The following is a 21,068-nucleotide window of genomic DNA, read 5'->3' on the forward strand; positions in this document are numbered from 1 at the left end:
TTGTGTTGTTACACCCTCTTTTGACCAGATTTTTTACTTCCAGCCTTTTTTTTTAAGGCCTGCATTGAGGGAAATAATTGGAGTACTCGTTTCTAATCAAACCAATCTATGATTCAGACATTTAATAAAGTGGATTTGATCAACAATCCCAAGGAAGTGGATTTGAGTGGTAAAAGTTGGCCGTACTTGTGGTGTTACGCAACATTCAGCTGACATTCGGCACAAAGAGAAGTATTGAGTGGAAAAACACGGATGGGCCAAAGTGCCGAGTGACTCAGGAGCAGTCTTTCCTCACGTAAAACACAACCTCCATAAGTCTTAACGCATCCTATAAGAGTGAGGGCGTGTTTGTGGAACATTCCAGACATTCTCCCAGCATCGTGATAATTTGTTATCAGCAAAGAGGGAGCGGGTCTCGTGTACTTTGACTCCTGTGGCGTATGAACAACTGTGGGAGTTGGTCCATCGCACCAAAGGGTCGGACCAATTCCGATTGTGTGTTACATTGCGTGACGGCTTGCAATATAGTATCGAAACGGGAGCGCCAGATATCGACACATTGCATCACGATAAAATCATCAGCTTCAAATCGCAACGTTGGACTGCACAGTAGCATCGTAAATGACACAGTAGAAATACGCCGACATCAAATACACACTTCGTATCAATATAGATCTTTATATGGTATCGCGATACACTGACATCAACTATCGATATCAATAATGCAGAATTGATACACCGGCATCAAAAACGATATTACTTCAAAAGTAACATTTTAAAGAAGCTGGTTTCCTCTTTTGACTCGTCGGTATACTGCGTGAACTTGCGGTCGCCTAATTCTTGTTATCATCGCAAATTGAGTGATGATATTGTATCACGATGCATGAAATGTTAAAAACAACACAAGTCAAGGGATAGGTTTTAAATCCTTAGAGACATTTTAATGGACACGAGACCGAAAAAAAAAACAAAAACAAAAAAAAAAACGATGAAATGCTTTGATGTATGATGTTCTCTCCTGGAAGCCATTTCTTCCTTCACTTTCTGGCCAGATTCTTCATGCGCAACTGATAGCACTGCTCGCATGCGATGGACAGTCCCACCACCAGGGACACAAATTCTTCAAAGTCCACCTGGCCATCTTTGTTGGTGTCCAGGTCTTTCATGATTTTGTCCACGGCAGCCGGGTCCTTCTGGGACTGAAAATGCAAAGATCCATCTCAGGAACAGTGTTTCGCGGCGATAAACGCAATATTTTATATATTTGTAACTAGTCATTCTCTCGTGGATTTTCACGTATTGGAGGAGAGGCATTGATGGCGTACCCTTAAAAAGTTTGATAGCTCATTCTCCATCAGCTCCCGGAGCTCCCGTCGGTTGAGGGTGCCGTTCCGGCCTTCTTTGGAAGCGTAGCGGTGGAACACCACAATGAGAGACTCCATGGCCGTCTCCAGTTCTGAAGGCATGTTTGCTCGCTCGGGTCCGAGTCGCACTGCGGATCGCAATTCACAGTGAAACATTCATTTGGTTCAGAATATGATGAATACAATATACACAGAGCAGCTGTGTAAAATGCCAGGTTTTGATTCAAATGTTTTTCTTCCAGAGGTGCTCCAAAATTTTGAGGGTCACGCTCGAGATTTTCTGTTTTCTAGCAAATGGTTGAAATTTTAGGACATTGCTTGGATAAAATAAAATACGTTCTGACTTAAGCATAATTTATTATCTATTTATGCATTTATTTCATGTAGATTATTCTCTCACATATGAATAAAATATTAATTTTGATAGTTTACAAATTCTGCAAAGATCTGTTTATGATCATATAATAATAATGTATATTATAATGTAACATTTTAATTTACAGATTTATTATTGATCAATTTTGTGTGAAAATTATTTAACTTTATCTTTATGTGCCTATTTATTCATGTATAGCGTATAAGTCATTTTGTCACGGTAATAATTTTAATTAAGTCTCATAAAAGCATTACTTTATTTATTTATTTTTTTTGCCATTATTACCCCACAGCCGCACCAGTTGCTCTCTGGTTTGGGGTGGAGACATTTTTTTTCTATTGTTTGTCTTGAACTGGCACAAAGCTGGCATTTTAATCGATGAACACGGTGTCCAAACTTTGAAAAATGCATTATGGGCTGTGTCCCATTGAAGGGTTAAGCATACCAAGACCTGCCCACATACCGCATGACTAAACTCAGAGTAGTTCTGAGTGGAAAAAAACACTTTCGTTGGAGATTCAGTTCAGACAGTAGACCGAGGGAATCTAAAAATGACTCGCATGCAGTAACATTTCCTAGGTAGGGTACACCGGATAGCTATCGATTGTGAAGCATGACTGGGCGTGCTCCCGTAAATAAATATTGACATCATTTATTAAGCTTCGAATGCAATACTTCAAACTCCGAGATGGCTTTATGTCCACCCAACTTTAATTCACACTCATAATCTAGTGCATAATGACCCAAAAAGGTACTTTAAAAAAACATTTAAGACTGTTCATAGCTGCATGCTATACAAAAGTCAATGAGAAACATGCACAATAAAAGGTTAAAATTCCTACCGTGAAAAAAGAAGCTTGGGAGACAGCTCAGGGCGAGTCTGCAGTGCGCAGGAGTTGACCCAAAGTGCAGCTCAGGCTTTTATAGGCAGGCTCCGCCCTGCTGCGCTGCGCGTGCATGAAGTGAGCGAACCCGCGAGCAGACATCCACCGTGGCCAGTTCGTTTGGTGCGTAAATAAACTTTACCCTGCAGGTCAGAGGGAGTGGTTGTAGAGTGATGACTCACACTGGACTCCTTATAGTGATTCAGCGATGTGCGTCGAAACCATTGGCTCGGCAATTGATTCACAATCAGCAAATTCACAGACAATCTACTCAAATGTGTACTGCTGCAAAAAGTCATTTATAGTTCACGTAAATGATTGAAATCAATCCCACTTTTCACAAAACTGCACTTGAAGCTTTTTGCTTAGTTGGGAAATAAAGTCATGTCCTAGAAGGGAGAAATGGTGGAGTTGGGCGTCACCTAGTGTTCAATCGACGCAACAACAACACCTAAGAAGAATTTTCACATCAAAAAACGATTGATAAAAATTCTATAGATTGTAAATTATATAACAAAATACATCACGAAATAATATATTTGAAAAAATCTTTAAAATAAATCTGTCTCGAAAAAGATTGGTTCTTACGTTGAGTGGGCGTGGCTTGACGTCCAGACCAAATCCGCTGCATTATACTGAAGGGCAAATATGTAGTCTATTTGGGAGGAAAAACTATTTCCTGAATAATAACGTCATCTGGAAGGCAGAACAGTCGCATTTATTTTCTTTGTGCGTGTGCGTGTGTGTGCGCGCGCGCGCTATGGCAGCTGAGCAGCAGCTTTACGTGCAGATGTTGTCAACAAGCTGCTAAAACATGGACGTGATGGATTTGAAGACAGCCACGTCGACCATGGACGCGCTGGTCCGCATCAGCGTGAGTAAATATTTATATTAACGCTCGATATTTGTGAACAATAGGTGTTATTTCTATGTGATTTTTCTTTTAGCTGATGCATGCCAATTTGACGTTTATGAGTAGAAGGCCATTTTATGTGTCGAAATTGAAAAAAAAATAGGCAAAATGGAAGCTATACATTTGATTAGAGCAGAAACATTTATAAATCTATAAAGACAATACACAATATATTTATGATTTTTTTCCCATTTATCAAAATACTGATTTTCATTCTTATGTGCAAAGATCCCGCCCCCCAAGATGTGATATAAATACATTTTAAAAGCAAAATGGCTGCAGCCAGTGCAGGTCGAGAATGTACCGACTCCCAGGGATGCTCGTTGCCATGGAGACAGCAGAGCTGTCGGTTGCGTCAACTGCACGGTTAAGGGGGGGGGGATGATTTTAATCACGATTGTTCAGCACCTATTCGGTTACGCACAAACGCCACCACGTGATTTCCACGTTTATATTTGTAAATATATTCCTATAAAATGGGATTTGCTCGCCCCTCCCCCTCCATCCTCCCAGCTCCCTCCTCCTTCCGCCCTCCCCTCGACGAAGCCGCCGCACGACCGTGTGCGTGCCTGTAAAGTGTCATGGCGCCAAGGTTCCTGCAGGTGAAGGTAAGGACTCGCTAAAGCAGAAGCATCAGCGGCTTCTTTTGGCTTACGACGCGACACGAGGGGCAAGGACGGATGGAATTTGAGCAGGAGAGAAAAATAGAGGGGATGACATTGGAGAAAGAACGGCGGTTAGGACGATGCACGTTGGTTTTATGACTCGTAGCGCCATTTATACTGGATAGCTCGATGCTTTTATATTCGGCCTCAGGATGCTTTCGTCGGACGTTCAGTGTGCTGTTTTATCGGAAGGAACGTGCCGACTGTGCAGCACAAAGTGCCGTCTTAAGCGTTCCCGCATGTCAGGTCATAATTCAAAATCGCGATGTCACTCGCTGTCATTTTGATGGTGAGCTTTTGGGTGAAGTCACACACACACACACACGCACGCGCGCGCACGAGCACCCACATATGCACATCTGCTCCGCTACCCAAATTTTCAACGCTGATCTATTTCCTTTCTTCAGTCCAACATGAAGAGCCTGGAGCAGGAGCTGCACTGCCCGGTGTGCAAGGACATCGTCAAGCAGCCCGTGGTGCTGCCGTGCCTCCACAGCGTGTGCTTCATGTGCGCCTGCGAGGTCCTGGTGGCCAGCGGCTACCCGGCGCCGGACCTCCCCGCCGAGCCCAACTCCCCGGCCTCCACGCCCAACATGCGCTCCCCCCGACAGCTGCGCAGGCCCACGACCAAAGCCGAACAGCGGCCCATCGACCGGGTGCTCCGGGCAGGTGAGGTCGCCGAGGTCGCCATCATGAACGAAAACTCAACTAACACTGAAAAACATTTCAGAACAAATTATCTTGCGTTGCATTTCTGTCAACCGTTTTTTTTTTTTTTTTTCCCAAGGTCCCCACCCACCTTCGCCATCCATGTCCCGCTCGCCAGGGTACGGGCGGCGGCGCAAGGAGGCCCCGCCCCTTCCCATGCTCTTCCCCTGCGTGCCCTGCGGCCGTGACGTGGAGCTTGGCGAAAAAGGCCTCACCGACTGCCTGCGGAATCTCACCTTAGAACGAATTGTCGAGAGGTTGGTTGGCTGAGTTACCGGTGGCGCCACAAAATTTGACCATAAATTCCGGCGTAATCCGAACCAGGCTAACCAACCCGACCTGTGTTGGCTCCCTCCGTTGCGCCGGCAGGTACCGGCACACGGTGAGCCTCGGCAGCGTGGCCATCATGTGCCAGCTGTGCAAGCCCCCGCAAACCCTGGAGGCCACCAAGGGCTGCGGCGACTGCCGGGCCAACTTCTGCAACGAGTGCTTCAAGCTCTACCACCCGTGGGGGACTCCGCGGGCGCAGCACGAGCACATCTTGCCCACGCTCCACTTTCGACCAAAGGTAGGACGCCGACGCCTCGCGTCATCCCGCGTTTGTCAACTCAACTCCTTCAAGCAGGTTTTGACTTGCACGGAGCACGACCAGGAGAAGCTGCAGTTCTATTGCAGGTCGTGCCAGCGACTGCTTTGCCCGCTCTGCAAACTGCGTCGCTTGCACACGGGACACAAGATCCTGCCCGTGGCCCAGGCTTGCCAAGCCCTCAAGGTGCGGCAATCTTCGTCTATCAAAATGGTGAAGCCAAAACCGTGTTTGACACAAAACATCGCCATTGTCTCGTTTCTTTCTTTTTCTTTTTTTAGGAGAAGATTACAAAGGAGATGAACTACATTCTGTCCAACCAGGACACGGTGCTGGCTCAGATTACACAGCTGGAGAGCGCCATCACTCAGACTGAGGTGATTAACCATGTTCGACATGAATGAAAACGTGGCAAAAAAATTTCACGTCCCAGGATTCAATTTAATACCAATGCCGATCGAATCAAAAAAGTCTGAAGACGCCATTTTGATTCAAGGGGGCCATTTTATGGGCTCCTTAAGAGAAGAAATTTCTCTTTGCATTTTGAAATTTAAAAGCAATGTCTATCAGGAATAAATGCCCAAAAAAAGCTTCAAGAAGCCATGTCTGAAAAGACAGGAAGTCAGCCGTTGTGATTTGAATTTTCTCCAAGACAAATTTCTAGGCATTTAAAAAAAAAAAAAAAAAAAAAACTGCTCCAGACAATTTCCCTTAGCAGCGTAAAAAAAATCAATCACGAGAAGAAACACAAAAAAGTCTTAAGGTGCCATGTCGGAAAACACGCAGAAAGTCCGCCATTTTGGTTTGAAGCAGCAATTTATGACGTCGTTAAAAATAAACAACAGGCACGCCAACAACTGCATCATGTGATCAGTAGTCACATGATGACAGCCGCCTCACCGCCGCCAATATGACAAATACTAAAATTCGTGCAGGTCAACAGCGTGTCGGCTCGCGAGCAGCTGGCCCAGAGCATCCGGGACCTGACGGCGGCGTTGGCCGAGCGCCACGCCTCGCTCACTCAGGCGCTGGAGGCGGCGCGGCGCAAGCGCGGCGAGGCGCTGGCGGCTCAAGTGGCGGAGCGGCGAAGCTTGATGGAGCACGCCGGCCTGGTCGCGTTCACCCAGGAACTGCTGAAGGAGACGGACCAGCCCTGTTTCGTGCAGGCTGCTCGCCAGACGCATAACAGGTGCGCCGCTCAAGAGACTTGAAAGGACACAAAATGACTTTTGCTCTCCGGATACGGTTCCTGCTTTTGGTTTGGGTTGAAATCGACATTTTAGGGTCTGGAATGTTTGAAAAAGAAATTGAGCCTCGGAAGGCAGCTCCATGATTATCCGGATTGGCCATTTTCAGGGTTCTTTCAAAGCCAAATTATGTCGGATTGTTGGCCAATCGGAAGCAGGTAAACTCCACAGATGGGCGAGAGTAATTTGTGAAACATTTGTGTTTTTGTTGTTACGTTTGGGTGGCGCGTGGCGGCTTTTTTTGATGATTCGGCCAAATATTCCGTTATAGGTTCAGCAAAGCGATTGAGAACCTTCAGCATTTTGCTCTGGCTGCCGATCCGTCCTTCAGACATTTCCAGCTGGATGTCTCCAAAGAACTCAAACTGCTCATGGAGCTGAATTTCACCCGAGGTGCGGACAAGACCAGAGATGAATTTCTGTGTTCATTTAACAACATTCATTTTCGACATTTTATTCACCCCCCCCCCCTCCCCCTAATTTGGTCGCTCCAGCTCCTTTGGCGCCAGTCCTCGATACCCAGCACTCCTTGGCCTACGATCAGCTCTACCTGAGCTGGCGCCTGCCCCCGGACTCGGCGCCCGCCTGGCACTACTCTGTTGAGTACCGCCGCAGGGGTGTGGTGCCGGGCGGCGCGTCCCGGGGCGGAAATAGGGGCGGGCTGGCGGCCGCCCGCTGGGGCTGGCAGCGCGTGGACGAGGTGAGTGGAACGAGCGCCGTCATCGACCGGCTGGAGATGGACAGCGTGTATGTGCTGCGGGTGAGAGGCTGCAACAAGGCCGGCTACGGCGACTACAGCGAGGAAGTCTACCTGCACACCCCTCCAGCACCAGGTGAGGGCGACATTGAGCTACTTTTGTGATTGTAAAAAGGGAGCGTCGCAGTTTGTAATTCATTCTCTCTCTTTTCTGCGCATCACAATTTTCCTTTTCCATCCACTCATCACTTGCTGGACTTCCTCATCTCTTCCTCTCACGTGTTATTTCCATTTCACAGCTTGTCATCCTCTTCAGTGCTCCACCCATGCCGCCAATCCACCTACACGCCACCTGCAGAACGTAAGAATCCATAACTCAGGACCCCGCCCTCGTGTCCTACGACGACACCCTCCTTGCTATCTCTTTGTGCCCATTACACGCATCCGCTGCTTTTTTCCCCCATCTTTTGCACCCTTGTGAGAAGCATCGCCGCGGTGATGAGGTTTGCAGATTGTTAAGACGAGGCTTTTCTAAAATCAGGGATCCGCTTGAGTGACTCCTGCAGGCTGTTGTTTTTATCCCCTCCCTGCTATTCCACACGATCCCTCCGTCAGTTGTATTCCCCCTTGAAAATTTTGTTCAACGCTCTTCTGTCATTGTGATGCCGTCAATTTTCCCCAAGTGGTCTGCGTAAAGGTCGACATCCTTCCAGTGTATCGAGAGTTGTACATTGAAGTTTGAGTCTCGGATACCCGGTCGTGTTTGGGTTCATTCCATGTTGGTCAAGCCATCTCGTATCATTTTAACGGGAAAGTCTCTAAATAATCGGCAGGCTGAGTCATTGAACAGAAACAGGAAGACGAAACCGACCAAAATAAACTTCAAGGTACCACTGCACCAATATGCCCAACCTCAAATCGATTTCACGACCACTCCCAATGATTCCTGTCCTCCCTCCTGGCTCTTGACTTCCTGTCATTGTCCCCATCCCAGTGCTGAACTTCTACCTGGACTCTCGCTGGGGTCTCCATGCCGAACGACTGGTGGTCAGCAAGGAGCAAAGAGCGGCCCGCAGTGTGCCCGGCCTCTCCTTGCTGCAGGCCGCCGACCACACGCTGACTTCCTGTCACCTGACGTCGGACCTTTTGGTGGGAGACGTGGCCATAACGCAAGGGAGACACTACTGGGCGTGCTCGGTGGAGCCCGGCTCTTACCTCGTCAAGGTACGAGATTACGCTGGTGGGACAGAACATTAGGTACACCTGTGTTGTCTTGTCTTGTCGTCTATACCCTGAAACTGGATCCTCAATTTTTTTAGGCCACTCCTGCCATCTGACGTGCGCCCGCAGATTAAATAAAGAGAGTCGCCGATGCCTAAATGAGTCAACGAATCAAAATGTCTTTTTTTTTTTTTTTTCTCAGGTTGGTGTTGGTCTTGAGTCCAAGTTGCAGGAGTGGTTTCATCTACCAGAAGACATGGCCAGTCCCCGGTGAGTAGCCACTTGTCTCGGAAGGTACCAAAACATTTAAATGATCGAGCGATACATTTTAAAATGTCTAGTTAAGAATTACGAATATTTTCTCAATCAGCAAAACTTTCATCGTTATCATGGCGACTCCCACTGCAGGTACGACCCGGATAGCGGTCACGACAGCGGCGCGGAGGACGGTTTAGATTGTGCCCCGCCCTTCTGTTTCCTCACCATGGGCATGGGGAAGCTCTACCTGCCCCAGCACACCTACCATCACCATCACCATCACAACGGTCAACGCTCGGACCCCAACGGCAACGGCCCGTCCCCCCCGGCCGGCCTGACCTACCCGCTGCCCCCCCGGCTCGGCGTGTCCCTCGACTTTGAGAAGGGCCGCGTGGCCTTCTACGACGCCCACTCCCTGCGCCCCCTGTGGGAGGGTCACGTGGACTGCTCGGGCCCGGTGTGCCCGGCCTTCTGTTTCATCGGAGGGGGGGCCCTGCAGCTCCAGGAGCTGGTGGCCAACCGGGGGGCCGACCAGACCCCCGTAAGGAGGGTGACCATCCAACCACGAGGCGGCTCCAATCTAAATAACTGAACTTTGAATGTTTAGTCTTTTGCCTTTAGAGCATTTCTGCGGCAACAAATATGCAATGTAATTACATTTCGTGTATTTTTATTTGCAAGAATCATCGCTTTCATTTTTTTTGCTAAACCCGACACCGGGTGTAATTATATAATCGTGCTTAACAAATGTATTAGAGCGAGGCTTCGGCCCTAAATTAACAGCATTATAATTTGTGTTTCTACATTTATGAATTTGACGTTTCTAAAACTCTTCACTTGAAATCGGGTAGACAGGCCAACCAAAAGTCTCAAAAAAACCACGTCCAAAAAGACACAGGATCTTAACGGCCATTTTAGGCTCATGTCAAAAACCGATCTAATAAATGTAGATTTGATGCTTGCATATTTATTTTTAAAGCTACTGTTACAGCGCCATACCGACCATTTCATGCCCTTAAGTGTCACATTTGCGTGCGTTACATAACTAAAGACTATACGAGCGCTCCGATGCCAAATTATTGTTTTTAAAGTGCTCAATTAGCCGTAAGGAGGAGCGACGAGGTGATAGACATTCATTAGAAGCTGCGATTACGCCTCTGGCACTCAGCTAATCACTAGTTTCGACACTTGTTTGTGCATTCTGTAAGTGAAAACACGATAGGCCACATGTCTGTATGTGTGTATTTGCACCCGTCTGCACATGGAGTTTTGTTTATGCGAGCACATAACATGTCACGACAGGATCAGTGACAAGTTGTTGCTAAAATAATAATTATTATTATTTTTTAAATCTCTCTTGATTGTAATGCTTGCGAGCAACCTTTAAACACGAGAAATAAACAGAATGAAAAATGAAAATGGATTTTGTCGTCATCATTCCTAGTTTAAAATCAATTAAAATAAAATGTCCATAAGTCCGCTTTAAGGGTGCCTTTTAAAAAATGCTCCGCTAGAGGGCAGCAAAGCAACAAGTATGCGCTTTGCCATGGTTGTCGTCCTCGCTGCAACTATCAAGTCTTCACAGATGGAACCAATTTGTTTGGACAAACAACGCTTTAATAAATTGTTGCAGATTTGGCAATGTGCTGCGCAGCAAAATTTGAATTGGAATGCTTGGACAGATCACGCACCTTCATGCATACTTAATGTGGACTATTTCCAAACGCTTGAGATCATGGTGGTCTTCTTTTAATCGGAGAGAACAATCAAGACGGGGAATTGGACCATTAAACATATCATCGAATATATTTTCATTATTATATTATATATTATACATGAAATGCTTATCTACAAGTTTGAAATGGAGGAGCCTGTGTGGGCAGGGCGCCATCTGTTGGCATACTGTTGTTGATAACAATAACCCCCCCCCCCCTTGTCCATGTTCCAAATAATAAAAATAATAACACATGTGGAATCTCACTCATTTCCACATGCCAAGCCAAACATGCGCCGCACGGGTTGCGAACCATCTGCTTTTGATGGCGGTGTTTAGCATTCCTTATGGGAATGTAATGTAAATCCCTGGCGAGGCTTTACTGGTTATGGATTTAAAAACGGGGGGGGGGGGGGTTCCATATATAAAATATATGTGTTTAATTAACTCGAAAGGATTGAGGGAAAAGCCTTATGTTTGGATGTTTTGCAGTTGATAAGAAAAATGCAATTACTAAATGGGAAAAGTATTGAAACATTTCTTTTTTTCTATTTGTTAAAAAAATGTTGTTGTTTTTTTTAGAGGGGAAAAAGAAGCTGATTAACGGCAATTCCAAACCAAACAAAAGCTAAAAAAAAAAATAATTAGCCCATTGCAGTTCTCAGTGGCTCAAATTTCCTTTGCAGCCTCAAATGCAACACGTTGTAAACGCACAACTGTCCAGAACGGTCCACAACGACAAAGACGAATGAAGATTTACGGGTGAATTAAGGGATGCCGTCCAAGACACGACTGATGAATGGCCGACATCAACTTTTCATCTCCATAAATCACCCCTGAGACGCTCACAACGGGACAGCACCTTCTTTCTTCCCAGCAAATCTGCAACAGATTGCATTTAGTCTGACTGGAGGTATGCAGCCACAACAAAGCAAGCGGGGGGGCGCGTAATCCCCCCCACCTCCAGTATTAAGCATGGCCATTCTCTTTCGGACCTCGCTGGAATTACCCACCCATAATCTCCATGATCATCGTTTACTGGACTTCAGTGGGAGCAAGGGGGGGGGGGTGTTCTGGGGGTTAATGGGCGTAGGTCACTGAGCTTGAGCTAAAACTGAGCGACGGCGTGTACAGGGCGGCCATCTGGAGAATGCATCCGCTTGGAATTCGCCATCTCGAGCGTCTCCAACGAGGTGGTGCCAAAACACGTGTTGATTTATTGGTGCAACCTGTTTTCCCACAATCGGTCATCTCTTATCGGAATATTTTTTTTAATTTCTTGGTTAATATTGATGACTATTTCGCGCAAACGCGTTTTTTTATTCAACGTTTAGTGTGCAAATCGTCCGTCTCAAATTGTGTTTGCCTTCAATTCACCTGCCATGAACTTTTCACTTGGCGATGAATTATTCACCGTCTGGCGCGTTCAAATCAAATCGGACAGGTGATAGTCAACCACCCCGCCCTCGCAGCGCCACATTTAACCACTCATTCGCCAAGGGAATCCAACGGTGCCATTAAATTTAATAACACCTCCTCGTGACATTCTTCTTCCAGACGCTTTAACAATCGCCAGAGATGAATTGTATTCATAAAACATCAACTTCCTAGTTTGATAGCATCACCAGTGAGAAACGACATAATGAGGGAAAATGTCAGACAGTTAGAATTGCATTCATTGCAAATATAAATATATTTTTGGGGGGGTTGTTGAAATGATCAAATACGTATTCATTTTCGTATTAGAATAAACTAATATTTTAATTATAATATTTTACATATAATTTTAGCATATCCAAATATATAATATATATTATATATATATATATATATATATATATCTACATATATATATATATATATAAAATTAAAATCCAAATTATTTGTATGTTTTTACATACGAGTAATATTTTTTTCATTTTATTATTTTTATCAAATTTGTGCAAAATGTAAATATTTGTAAAATAATTTTGTGAAATGTATACATTTTCATGCAGATTAGACTTTTTTTTTATATTTGTAAACTTTTCATTTTGAAGTATTTATTTTTGACCAAAAATATATTTTTTTGTATTATTTCTCAATAGTAATAATAATATTTGTTGTATTTTGTAAATTATTTTCTTTTCCTGTCCATTATATAATTACGCTTCATTTTGGCCGCAGAAGAAATTAATTCTAATCACATTGATGTAAAATAAGTGTCTTAATTTTCCTTGGATCTTTACGAGGCTTAGCGGTAAAATTGTGCGTCGGATCGTGTTTCTCGTCGCGGTTTTTCTCTCGGTATGTCAGCATAATATGAAAATATTGGTTTAACGCGCAGGAGTGGCGACGTGCCGGCCTTATCCGCGGAATTCTTTTTCGCTCAAAGGAAGTTGAAAGTCTTTTGGAGGTTTTAGCAGCACGGGTGTTACTTTAAAGCGAGGATAACATCTGGAGTGTTATTGTTTCCATAAGAGAGGCGCTTAACGACGCTTTGCGAGCGACGATGTGAGCAGGTGAGGGGTGGACGTATGCGCGTTTTCCATGGATACGGCCTTGGAAACCTGCTGAGTCAGCCAAGTTAAAAGTCCAGGTGTCCAACGCAAGAGCAGCGGTCGAACAAATGTGATTGATTGCGGCCAACGGCGGACGGTATGCCGAGGGGTTTACCAAGGCGCCGGGCGCAAAGCCGTAATCTTTGAACCCTCGACCTTTTCCGATTTGGGGCAGAAAGTGCAAGGCGGCCAAAATGGCATCGGGCGCGATGCACTGCGACACAATTCCACCCGTTCATGCCGATCAATACTGAGGGTGGCCGCTCTTCATTTTAAATGAATCCTCGCATAATCATCATCTCACACATTTCCAGAAGGTCCCGAAGGGAACTTTCTTAAAAGATCGGTTCCTCCGTCAATAATGCTAATGCGAAAGGGCATCGAGGACAGATAAGAAGGGACGTCGGAGGACAATGGTGTGGGTGGGGGGGCTTTGGGGGGGGGGGGGGCATACATCGGCGAGCTCGTCCTTTGTTGGTGGCTTTTACGCTGACAACAAGCGTCGGATCGCGTTGTCGTCCGCGCCACCGTGTGCGCTTACGCAAGGGCTGGCGTGAAGATAATGCGGAATGGCGTCCGGTAAAGGTCAACAAACAAAGCGAGGGAGGGGGGGGGGGGGCAAATGCAGTCAGTGCGATGGGATTCATTACGACAGCAGTTGGGTGGGGGTCGCATTGATGCATGGAAAGAAACTGAAACAGGTGCTTGAGTGTTTGTTGCAGTCTTGAAAGACGGACAGGTGTGGCGCTCAGATGCTCGGGCTCGCTTGCACTTGACCTTACGATGACCTTTGCACACACACACACACAAGAAACTCCATTGATGTTTTCTCAATGGAACGAGAGGCGACCTCTCACATAAACTTGCTGGATGAACTTTCAATGCCGCGAGGCTATTCTATTGTATTTTTTTTTTCCATCACCACTGAATTTATTTCATGCAATCTATCATTTTAAAAATATTTGTTTCTTTATTCCATGAACTTAAAAAAAAATAATATGATTTGTTGCTGTGACTTATTGTCAGTTTTGACTTGGTTATGCTTTTTATTTATTTATTAAATCAAACTAGCCGGCTCATCCCCGAGTGATGTTAGTCTGAAAATGCCACCGCTCAAGCACCAAACAGAAAGAGAAGAGATCATCCTTTTTTTTTTTTCTTTTTCCCTCCATCAAGACTGAAAGAAGAGCTTGACTAAGGCCTCTCGTGATTCATCCCTGAGATATATGCGTCCAAAACATTGCTGCTGCTGCTCAAGCAGAGAAAAGAACTAAACTAAACAGTGTTCAGGGACTGAACATTCCAAAAATTTCACGGGTGATGCCGTATTTTTTTTTCTGGAAGGGGGGGGGGGGGTCAGGAGGGTCACGCTAGGAACCTTAACTAAAATAAAAATGGAACGTGACATTTAGTTTGACTATTTTTCCATTTCCTCTACTTTTTTGCCCCACGTGGACAGTAAAAGTCTCTTCGCGTTGTGCCGGCCCCTCGGGTCAAGTTGAAGGTGTCGCTTGGGTGATTGAGATAAAGTCAGCATGAGGAACAGCTGGATTTAACACGCCATTAAAAGGTCAATGCTTGTTCAAGTTGCACCTGCGACTCCCCCCAGTTCACCCCATCACCCTCGAATTTCACCCCTTCTCTCTGTGGGCCTCTCCTCTTTCTCATCTCCGAGCTTTCCCCATTGGTCGTCTAAGTGCAGCGTCTCCATCACGCCTGCAGGCTGCCTTACGTCTGCCAAAGCTCTCGTTTTTGCTTTTGCGCTCAGCCGGAACACTGGAACGGGAAAACGAGCTGGCAGCCTGCAGGGAGAAGCCAGGGCCACTCTGCCCAATGGCGGACACACACACACACACACACACACACACACACGCACACCCCCGCAGGATCCATACTGCTGCTTATAGCAAGAAGCATATAGGAATCGTGCATGCATGACTGGGAGGGTGTGCAGAGATTCCACCACCTGGAGTCAAACTATATATGTTCTATACATGAAACGCTACACAGATGTGAGGGAAAACATGGGAATATTTGATATTCTCTGGGAAAAAAATGTGGAAAAATATGGAAAGCAGAGTTTACGTCCTACACAAGGAAAAATTGTGACTAAGACTGGAAAAAGTGCATTAAAATAATGGTTCAATAGAAATGCATTGCGTGTGAATGTTGAATAAATAAAATGTATATAAATAAAAAAAAATGATAAATGCACACGTATGGTACTTAAAAGTTAAATACAACAGAACTACAGCGAGAAATGTCCTGCGCTGAAATTTTACGAAAAAAGTTGAAGCCACTCAAATTGATGCACAATTTCAACATTGAATTCCGTGATTATTTCGCTTACCACAAGAGGGCGCCAATGCACCATGAGTGATACTCTTAAGACACTTTCATCACACAAACTGAATTTTTCTTCAGGTATGTTGACTTAAATAGGAATTTTTTATCAAAAGAATTAAAAACTGAATTTTACATTTGTAAAAAAAAAAAAAAAAAAAGGAGAAGAAATATATATTTATACATGATAGTTCAAACTATTTACATTTTTTAATTCAATAGTTGAAATAAAAAAAATGGCCAAACAAATTAATTATAAAACATTTAATGAATTCGTAGACATTTAACCCTATTTTTCTAATAATGTCATGTCATTCGATTGATTCTACAGTCATTTTTTTTACTATTACAAGAACTTGGATATTTCTCCCTTTCTTAAAATAATAATCCCAATCGATGGATTTTAATTAACGACGCCTTGCTTCAGTCATGAAAGGATCCACTAATAGACACAACTGCTGATAAAAGCAAAAGAAAACAAACAGCTGCGCCACGCTGTCAAGTGCAGGAACGCCGGCGCAGACAAACTGTAAACATTTGCACCCTTACAAGAACCCACCACGCTCCCCAAAGATTAATGATCATTTTTCTCAAAGCCCAACTAAATCAGCCATGTTTACATGTACTAGACCCCAGAGGGGCGTGCGTGCCCCCCACCCCAGCAACTGGACTACCATTAACCCCGTGGCTGCTCCTGATGGCCCCCCTAATGGAACGGTTGCTCTGGAGGGATCCACATTCGCGTGAGCTAATGATCTTTAAGTGAGGCCTAATGATGAACCCATTTCCAAAATGACTTGTTTTTGGGCGGTGCTGAAAGCAGTTGGAACGAGCAATTTCTCTTTGTTGGCAGTGACAACAGCGTACATTGCTATACCAAACCCTGGGATTAGGCGTAGATTATGACATAAAATCAATAAATGGATGGCTGGAGTTTTCATTCATTTTAAAATCTCACTCAATATTATGCAAAATATATAATCATAGGCCTGGTAATTGTTAATTATATGATGAAGGGCAAACCTCCCCTACAGGAAGAGGCTGCCATGTTTCGCCGTCATTTTTTCAGATAAGTACACTCAGCGACAAATCACCCGATCACAAATTTGCTCGCTCAATGACTTGAGCATGTATAAGAAATGCAAAGCACTTACTTTGTCACTTGAAGTTGTTTGTGATTACATTTTGCTTGCACCTCTGCTGAAGAAATTGGTGGTAGGCTTGCTGATGCACTATCGTGCATGTTCTTCAAAATGCACCCGCTGCAAACCATTGCATTCTATTAGTTCACCACAAGATGGCACTAAATCCTACACAGAGTACATTTAAGGTTGTTGTTGAGTGTTCACCTTGCTCAAGAGCTGCTGGTCAAGTCCAATGTTCAGCCAGCAACACTTTTTTCCATCGCCTCCAACCTGCAACATGAAATACATAGCATGCATAAATTAGTAAACGCCAGCTAACGCTATTTAGCGCTTTAGCACTGCAAAATTGATTTAAAATTACCCAAAAGGAGTTGGCTAGTTAGCGCCCGTTTTGTTAACGCTAGCAAAATTATTTTCTATGACAAAAAAAAGTCGTTTTAATTTGAATGCATTCAACTGGCCACAATTTGTGTTCTTGCAGACTACCTATACTGTAGTCATCCCATGCGCGACACAAACGGACTATTTCAGATTAAACGTATTTTACCACAACAGCATGAGAGTTCAGATAACCTAATAAGTCATTTTCAAAGACAAAAAAGAGCCGTGTGTTTCAATAGTGGTTTACCGTGTGTGGGGAGGAAATGATCATTCTCGAAGTAGGCAGGTGCTGGTTATGAAATGGGCGTGAGCCTCCAGGCTGAAAAAGATTATTCTTCTTGTCGTTGTTTGTACTTTGATAAAAAGGTGATTAAATATATATAGACGGCGCTATAAGTGTCCACTTTTATATTGTGGCAGTCGTCTGTGATTTGGCTTCAGAGGAATTGCTTCAGTGTTTTTTTTTTTTCTTGCGAGCAAGGAAGCTCAACTACATCTCCCAGAACCCACCGCGTAATTCTGACGTCATTTACATGCGCTGAACTGTGTTGTCTAAAATCACTTGGTATGTATATTTCGGAATGTCATTATTATTGCGGGAACTACGAAATGGTTTTGAACAGTTTGAACACAAAATTACGTTTTATTCTCATCTAGTCCGAACCCAGTGTTTAAGATGCGGGTTAGTCAACGTTTAGGAGTTAAAACCTCTAGATCCGTCCGTATGCTAAAGCTAAGCTAACCGTACATTCCCATTGATGGCTGCCGTTTTCTTTCTCAGATCGCTTGCGTGTGCTGGTGTCATCATGACCAAATTTGTGGAGTGGCTGTTCGGAGTCTCGGTGGTGCTGGTCGTCTGGGTGCTGGTCGCCTTCGACCCACTGGACCTGAGCGTCCCTCACACGTACCGGGAGGTGGCCTGGCCGATGCCGCTCTACCTGCTCGTGTCTTTCGGCTGCTACTCCCTGGCCACGGTGGGCTACCGGGTGGCCACCTTTAACGACTGCCAGGATGCGGCCAAGGAGCTCCAGAGGCAAATCAAGGAAGCCAAGAAGGACTTGAGGAGGAAAGGCTTGAAGATGTACGATTGACGGACAACTAGATTTATTTTTTTGCATTTTGAGACTGGCAGCCAATTGTGGACCATGCACACATGTAAATAAATTTACAACAATATATTTTGTTGATTATCAGAGATGTTTTATATTTGTTATGTTGCAACACACATGCAAAAGGGGTGGAAACGTTACATTTAGACATTGTTGTAGTCTAGTTTCTAAAAGTCAAATTTTTGGGCATCCTTCTTATGAACGTACACATCATCAACAGTGTGTGTGGAATATTGAAGGTGCAATATGACAACAACACCTCCGCCATAAAAAAATAAAAATAAATGAAGTGAGTTCTGGTGATCATGTAACAGAAATGTATATTTTTAAACTTACAAATAAATGAAGGTAAAAGGAAAAAGTCGGCGACATGAGTCTTATGCTAACAATGCAAAATGCCATAGACGGGATAGTAAATAGCATCTGTGTTGCTGTTATAACTAAGAAACAGATGCCTCCAAGGCGCCAAGGCAGAAGGAGCAGCACAATATCCAACGAATTGACGCAACAATTATTTAATTGTATGTATACATTATATAGTGCTATTTTCTCATTAAAAACACATTTACATAACTGTATGAAGTTGTGACAGATAAACAGTACTTTATTTCAATGCAGAAATATGATACGATCTGGCTGGTAGAAATGGCGAAGTGGATAATTTCTCATGGCATAGCGGATGAGAATCACTGCTCGAGGATGCTTTTATTTAAAAAAAAGAATGCATTTTAACCACCGATCATTCTTGCTTGTCAGTGTTCAACCGCACGTTTGTTGTGTGTGTGTGTGTGTACCCTGTGGCTCTGGCAGGAATCTCGCTCCATTAAAAGTCTACATTTCTTAAATTGTTCTACTTGACCTCAAGTATCTGCGTCAGCACGTCCGTGTGCAGGTACATGCCGTTAGAATGTTACGCAATTGTGTTGGTTACTCCCAAAGTCAAGTTTAGACTGACTTGCATTGTCATTATTTTTTACTTTTGAGTTCTTAATATACTTACTCACCAAAATCTAATATCGAATGATTGACATCTTAGACAGCTGACAGTGGTTCTTCCGAAAGAAAAGAAATGCCACTTACCTGTTCCAGCCTTCCATCTCAAAAAGTTTGTCAAAGGTCATATAGTCATATAATATTAGATCTTCGCAGAGGATAAAGAATATACGCCTCTGAGTTTTGTTTAGGATAAGTGCCTGTCTACATGTGTCACCGCTTATGAACTACAGCGTTATAACACCTCCATAGATGCTATTCGTTAGCTTAGTCTATGAAAATTCCCATTCCGAGTTAGCAAGCGGACTTTATGGCAAAGCAATGTGGTTGTTTTAGACGAGTGAACCATTCAAATTATACGCTTCAGTTGCACAGCTTGGGATTTAAATATTCAGCGTTAAACGTTCTTTTGTTTTATGTGTTTACAGTAAGCTTTTCGGTTTTACAGCCCAAATTTACGCGAAATGACGTGTTCTGGTGCTGTGGCAACGCGGTGAACAGGATGAACCGTCCATCATCCGGCAGTTTCCTGCCTTCCCACGCGGCTTTGGTGGGCCGTCGGAGGGAGAAGGTTAGCAGCATACTGTACGTAGCCGTGAGCTAATCTGATTCTGGCAAGGAGTGCTGCTTTTGTGCGCAGCCCCCCCCCCCCCGTTGTGCGGAAACAAAGGTGAGCTGGGGCCAAAGGCGTCATTACGGGCGCCCGTAACTTAGAAAATAAAAACAGTTGGCTATCACACACCAGCAGCACTTCCATGCCCGAACTGTACCGCCATCCCGCTTTCGCCGTCCAAACTCTTGTCAGAACAGACTTGGAAAAAGGCAACCTGGCATTTACCCGGAAAATCTTCGTCACTTCGTCTCCATTTTAGTCGGAATATAAAAAGTTTGTAAAAGAAGACGACAAAAAGTAGAAATAAATATTTTAGCTTTTGAAGTCATCGTTTGATGAAGTTTCATTTTGATTGTTTTCGCACAAGAATTTACTAGGATTCGGCACACATCAGCACCCCCAAACCGAAACAAACAACAAATATAAATCCGAATGAATAAATTAATAATTTAAAAAATATATTTTGTTCGCGTCTCAGTGACGCAAATCCAAGTGAAAGGTTTTCATTTTGCTGCAGCGAAAATGACACACACGTAAAAACCTCAAAGCCATTTCGTGACAGAAGGAAAAACGTCTCTGCTCAGCGGAGCCACTCAAAGGAGTTAAGAGACCAGCTGTAATTTAAAGTCCCCCCCCCCCACTTTAAAAACATGGCGCTGTGAGTCAGCGGCACCGGCGTTTGCTACGACAGCTGTTTTTACTGTCACGACCGTAAAGAGAACGGACGACGTGAAATCACAACGAACGAGTGGTCAAAGGTCACGTTTGCGGTCACACCAAGTGGCAAAAGGCAAACTTCTCCGAGGTAAACATTGTGTCACCCTTGCAGCGTCATCACACCTCCATTGTTGCTAACCCGATTAGCAGTCCTGTCACTTTAAGGCCAACGGGTTATGAACGCACTTAGCACTTGAGCAGACCTCCGCCAAGGCTGCAGTAGAAAAAGAGGAAATTCCATCGGTCTCCTCCTGTTCTTTCGGTTTCCTCAAAATAGAAATAATAGAAAAGGCCCCAAAGTGATGATCAATCTGTGAAAAAAATAATTTCAAAATTGTTAACAAAAAATATAAATAAAATAAATGGAAAAAAAAGTAACGTTTAAAATTATAAATTAAATGTACACATAAAAAAATAAATGAATCCAAAAACAATTTAATTTGAAATCGTATGAAATGTAAAAATAGAATTTCTAAAAATATTACTGCACAAATCAATGAAAGAACTTTTTCAGCAGTGGTAATGACATATTAAATACACAAAAAAGTAAATAAAAAACAATTTGAATAAATTCCTTCAATAATAAGACAACAA

At 44.0% G+C, this 21,068-nt stretch overlaps 3 protein-coding genes across 5 annotated transcripts; 2 read left to right on the plus strand and 1 right to left on the minus strand.

The window, feature by feature from the left end:
* Positions 1-915: 915 nt before the first annotated feature.
* Positions 916-17,344, minus strand: LOC148321587 (protein S100-A1-like). Its single transcript, XM_088319120.1, has 6 exons — positions 17,290-17,344; positions 16,866-16,931; positions 16,671-16,778; positions 2,583-2,767; positions 1,326-1,492; positions 916-1,199 (listed from the first exon to the last, which is right to left on the minus strand). Exons 5-6 carry the CDS (start codon positions 1,464-1,466, stop codon positions 1,038-1,040), a joined length of 303 nt encoding a protein of 100 aa, XP_088175246.1. The 5' UTR covers positions 1,467-1,492; positions 2,583-2,767; positions 16,671-16,778; positions 16,866-16,931; positions 17,290-17,344; the 3' UTR covers positions 916-1,037.
* trim46b (tripartite motif containing 46b) lies at positions 3,233-10,338 on the plus strand. 3 transcript variants are annotated; one of them, XM_088319103.1, is made up of 12 exons: positions 3,233-3,498; positions 4,610-4,871; positions 4,990-5,167; positions 5,280-5,478; positions 5,536-5,682; positions 5,778-5,873; positions 6,432-6,685; positions 7,015-7,136; positions 7,238-7,576; positions 8,435-8,664; positions 8,864-8,931; positions 9,070-10,338. In XM_088319103.1, the coding sequence occupies exons 1-12, from the start codon at positions 3,439-3,441 to the stop codon at positions 9,509-9,511; spliced, it is 2,397 nt and encodes a 798-aa protein (XP_088175229.1). In that variant the 5' UTR covers positions 3,233-3,438; the 3' UTR covers positions 9,512-10,338. The 3 variants fall into 3 exon arrangements, with proteins under 3 accessions (XP_088175229.1, XP_088175227.1, XP_088175228.1); XM_088319101.1 differs by having other exon boundaries at positions 5,280-5,682; XM_088319102.1 differs by lacking the exon at positions 3,233-3,498 and adding an exon at positions 4,046-4,145 and having other exon boundaries at positions 5,280-5,682.
* Positions 17,345-17,394: 50 nt separating the features above from the next.
* On the plus strand, positions 17,395-18,729 carry dpm3 (dolichyl-phosphate mannosyltransferase subunit 3, regulatory). Its single transcript, XM_088319123.1, has 2 exons — positions 17,395-17,607; positions 17,824-18,729. Exon 2 carries the CDS (start codon positions 17,849-17,851, stop codon positions 18,131-18,133), a length of 285 nt encoding a protein of 94 aa, XP_088175249.1. The 5' UTR covers positions 17,395-17,607; positions 17,824-17,848; the 3' UTR covers positions 18,134-18,729.
* Positions 18,730-21,068: the final 2,339 nt, after the last annotated feature.

Source organism: Idiotropiscis lumnitzeri, chromosome 16 (assembly GCF_059441095.1).
Source record: "Idiotropiscis lumnitzeri isolate Australia: NSW breed Sydney's pygmy pipehorse chromosome 16, RoL_Ilum_1.0, whole genome shotgun sequence".
In the NCBI taxonomy this organism is placed as follows: Eukaryota; Metazoa; Chordata; class Actinopteri; order Syngnathiformes; family Syngnathidae; genus Idiotropiscis; species Idiotropiscis lumnitzeri.

Coding starts and splice junctions, on each gene's coding strand:
- LOC148321587 (XM_088319120.1), bottom strand. CDS start 1,466: ATGCCTTCAGAACTGGAGACGGCCATGGAGTCTCTCATTGTGGTGTTC. Junction 1,200..1,325: donor AGCTATCAAACTTTTTAAGG/GTACGCCATCAA, acceptor TTGCATTTTCAG/TCCCAGAAGGACCCGGCTGC.
- trim46b (XM_088319101.1), top strand. CDS start 3,439: ATGGACGTGATGGATTTGAAGACAGCCACGTCGACCATGGACGCGCTG. Junction 6,686..7,014: donor GCTCGCCAGACGCATAACAG/GTGCGCCGCTCA, acceptor ATTCCGTTATAG/GTTCAGCAAAGCGATTGAGA. Junction 8,932..9,069: donor GAAGACATGGCCAGTCCCCG/GTGAGTAGCCAC, acceptor CTCCCACTGCAG/GTACGACCCGGATAGCGGTC.
- dpm3 (XM_088319123.1), top strand. CDS start 17,849: ATGACCAAATTTGTGGAGTGGCTGTTCGGAGTCTCGGTGGTGCTGGTC.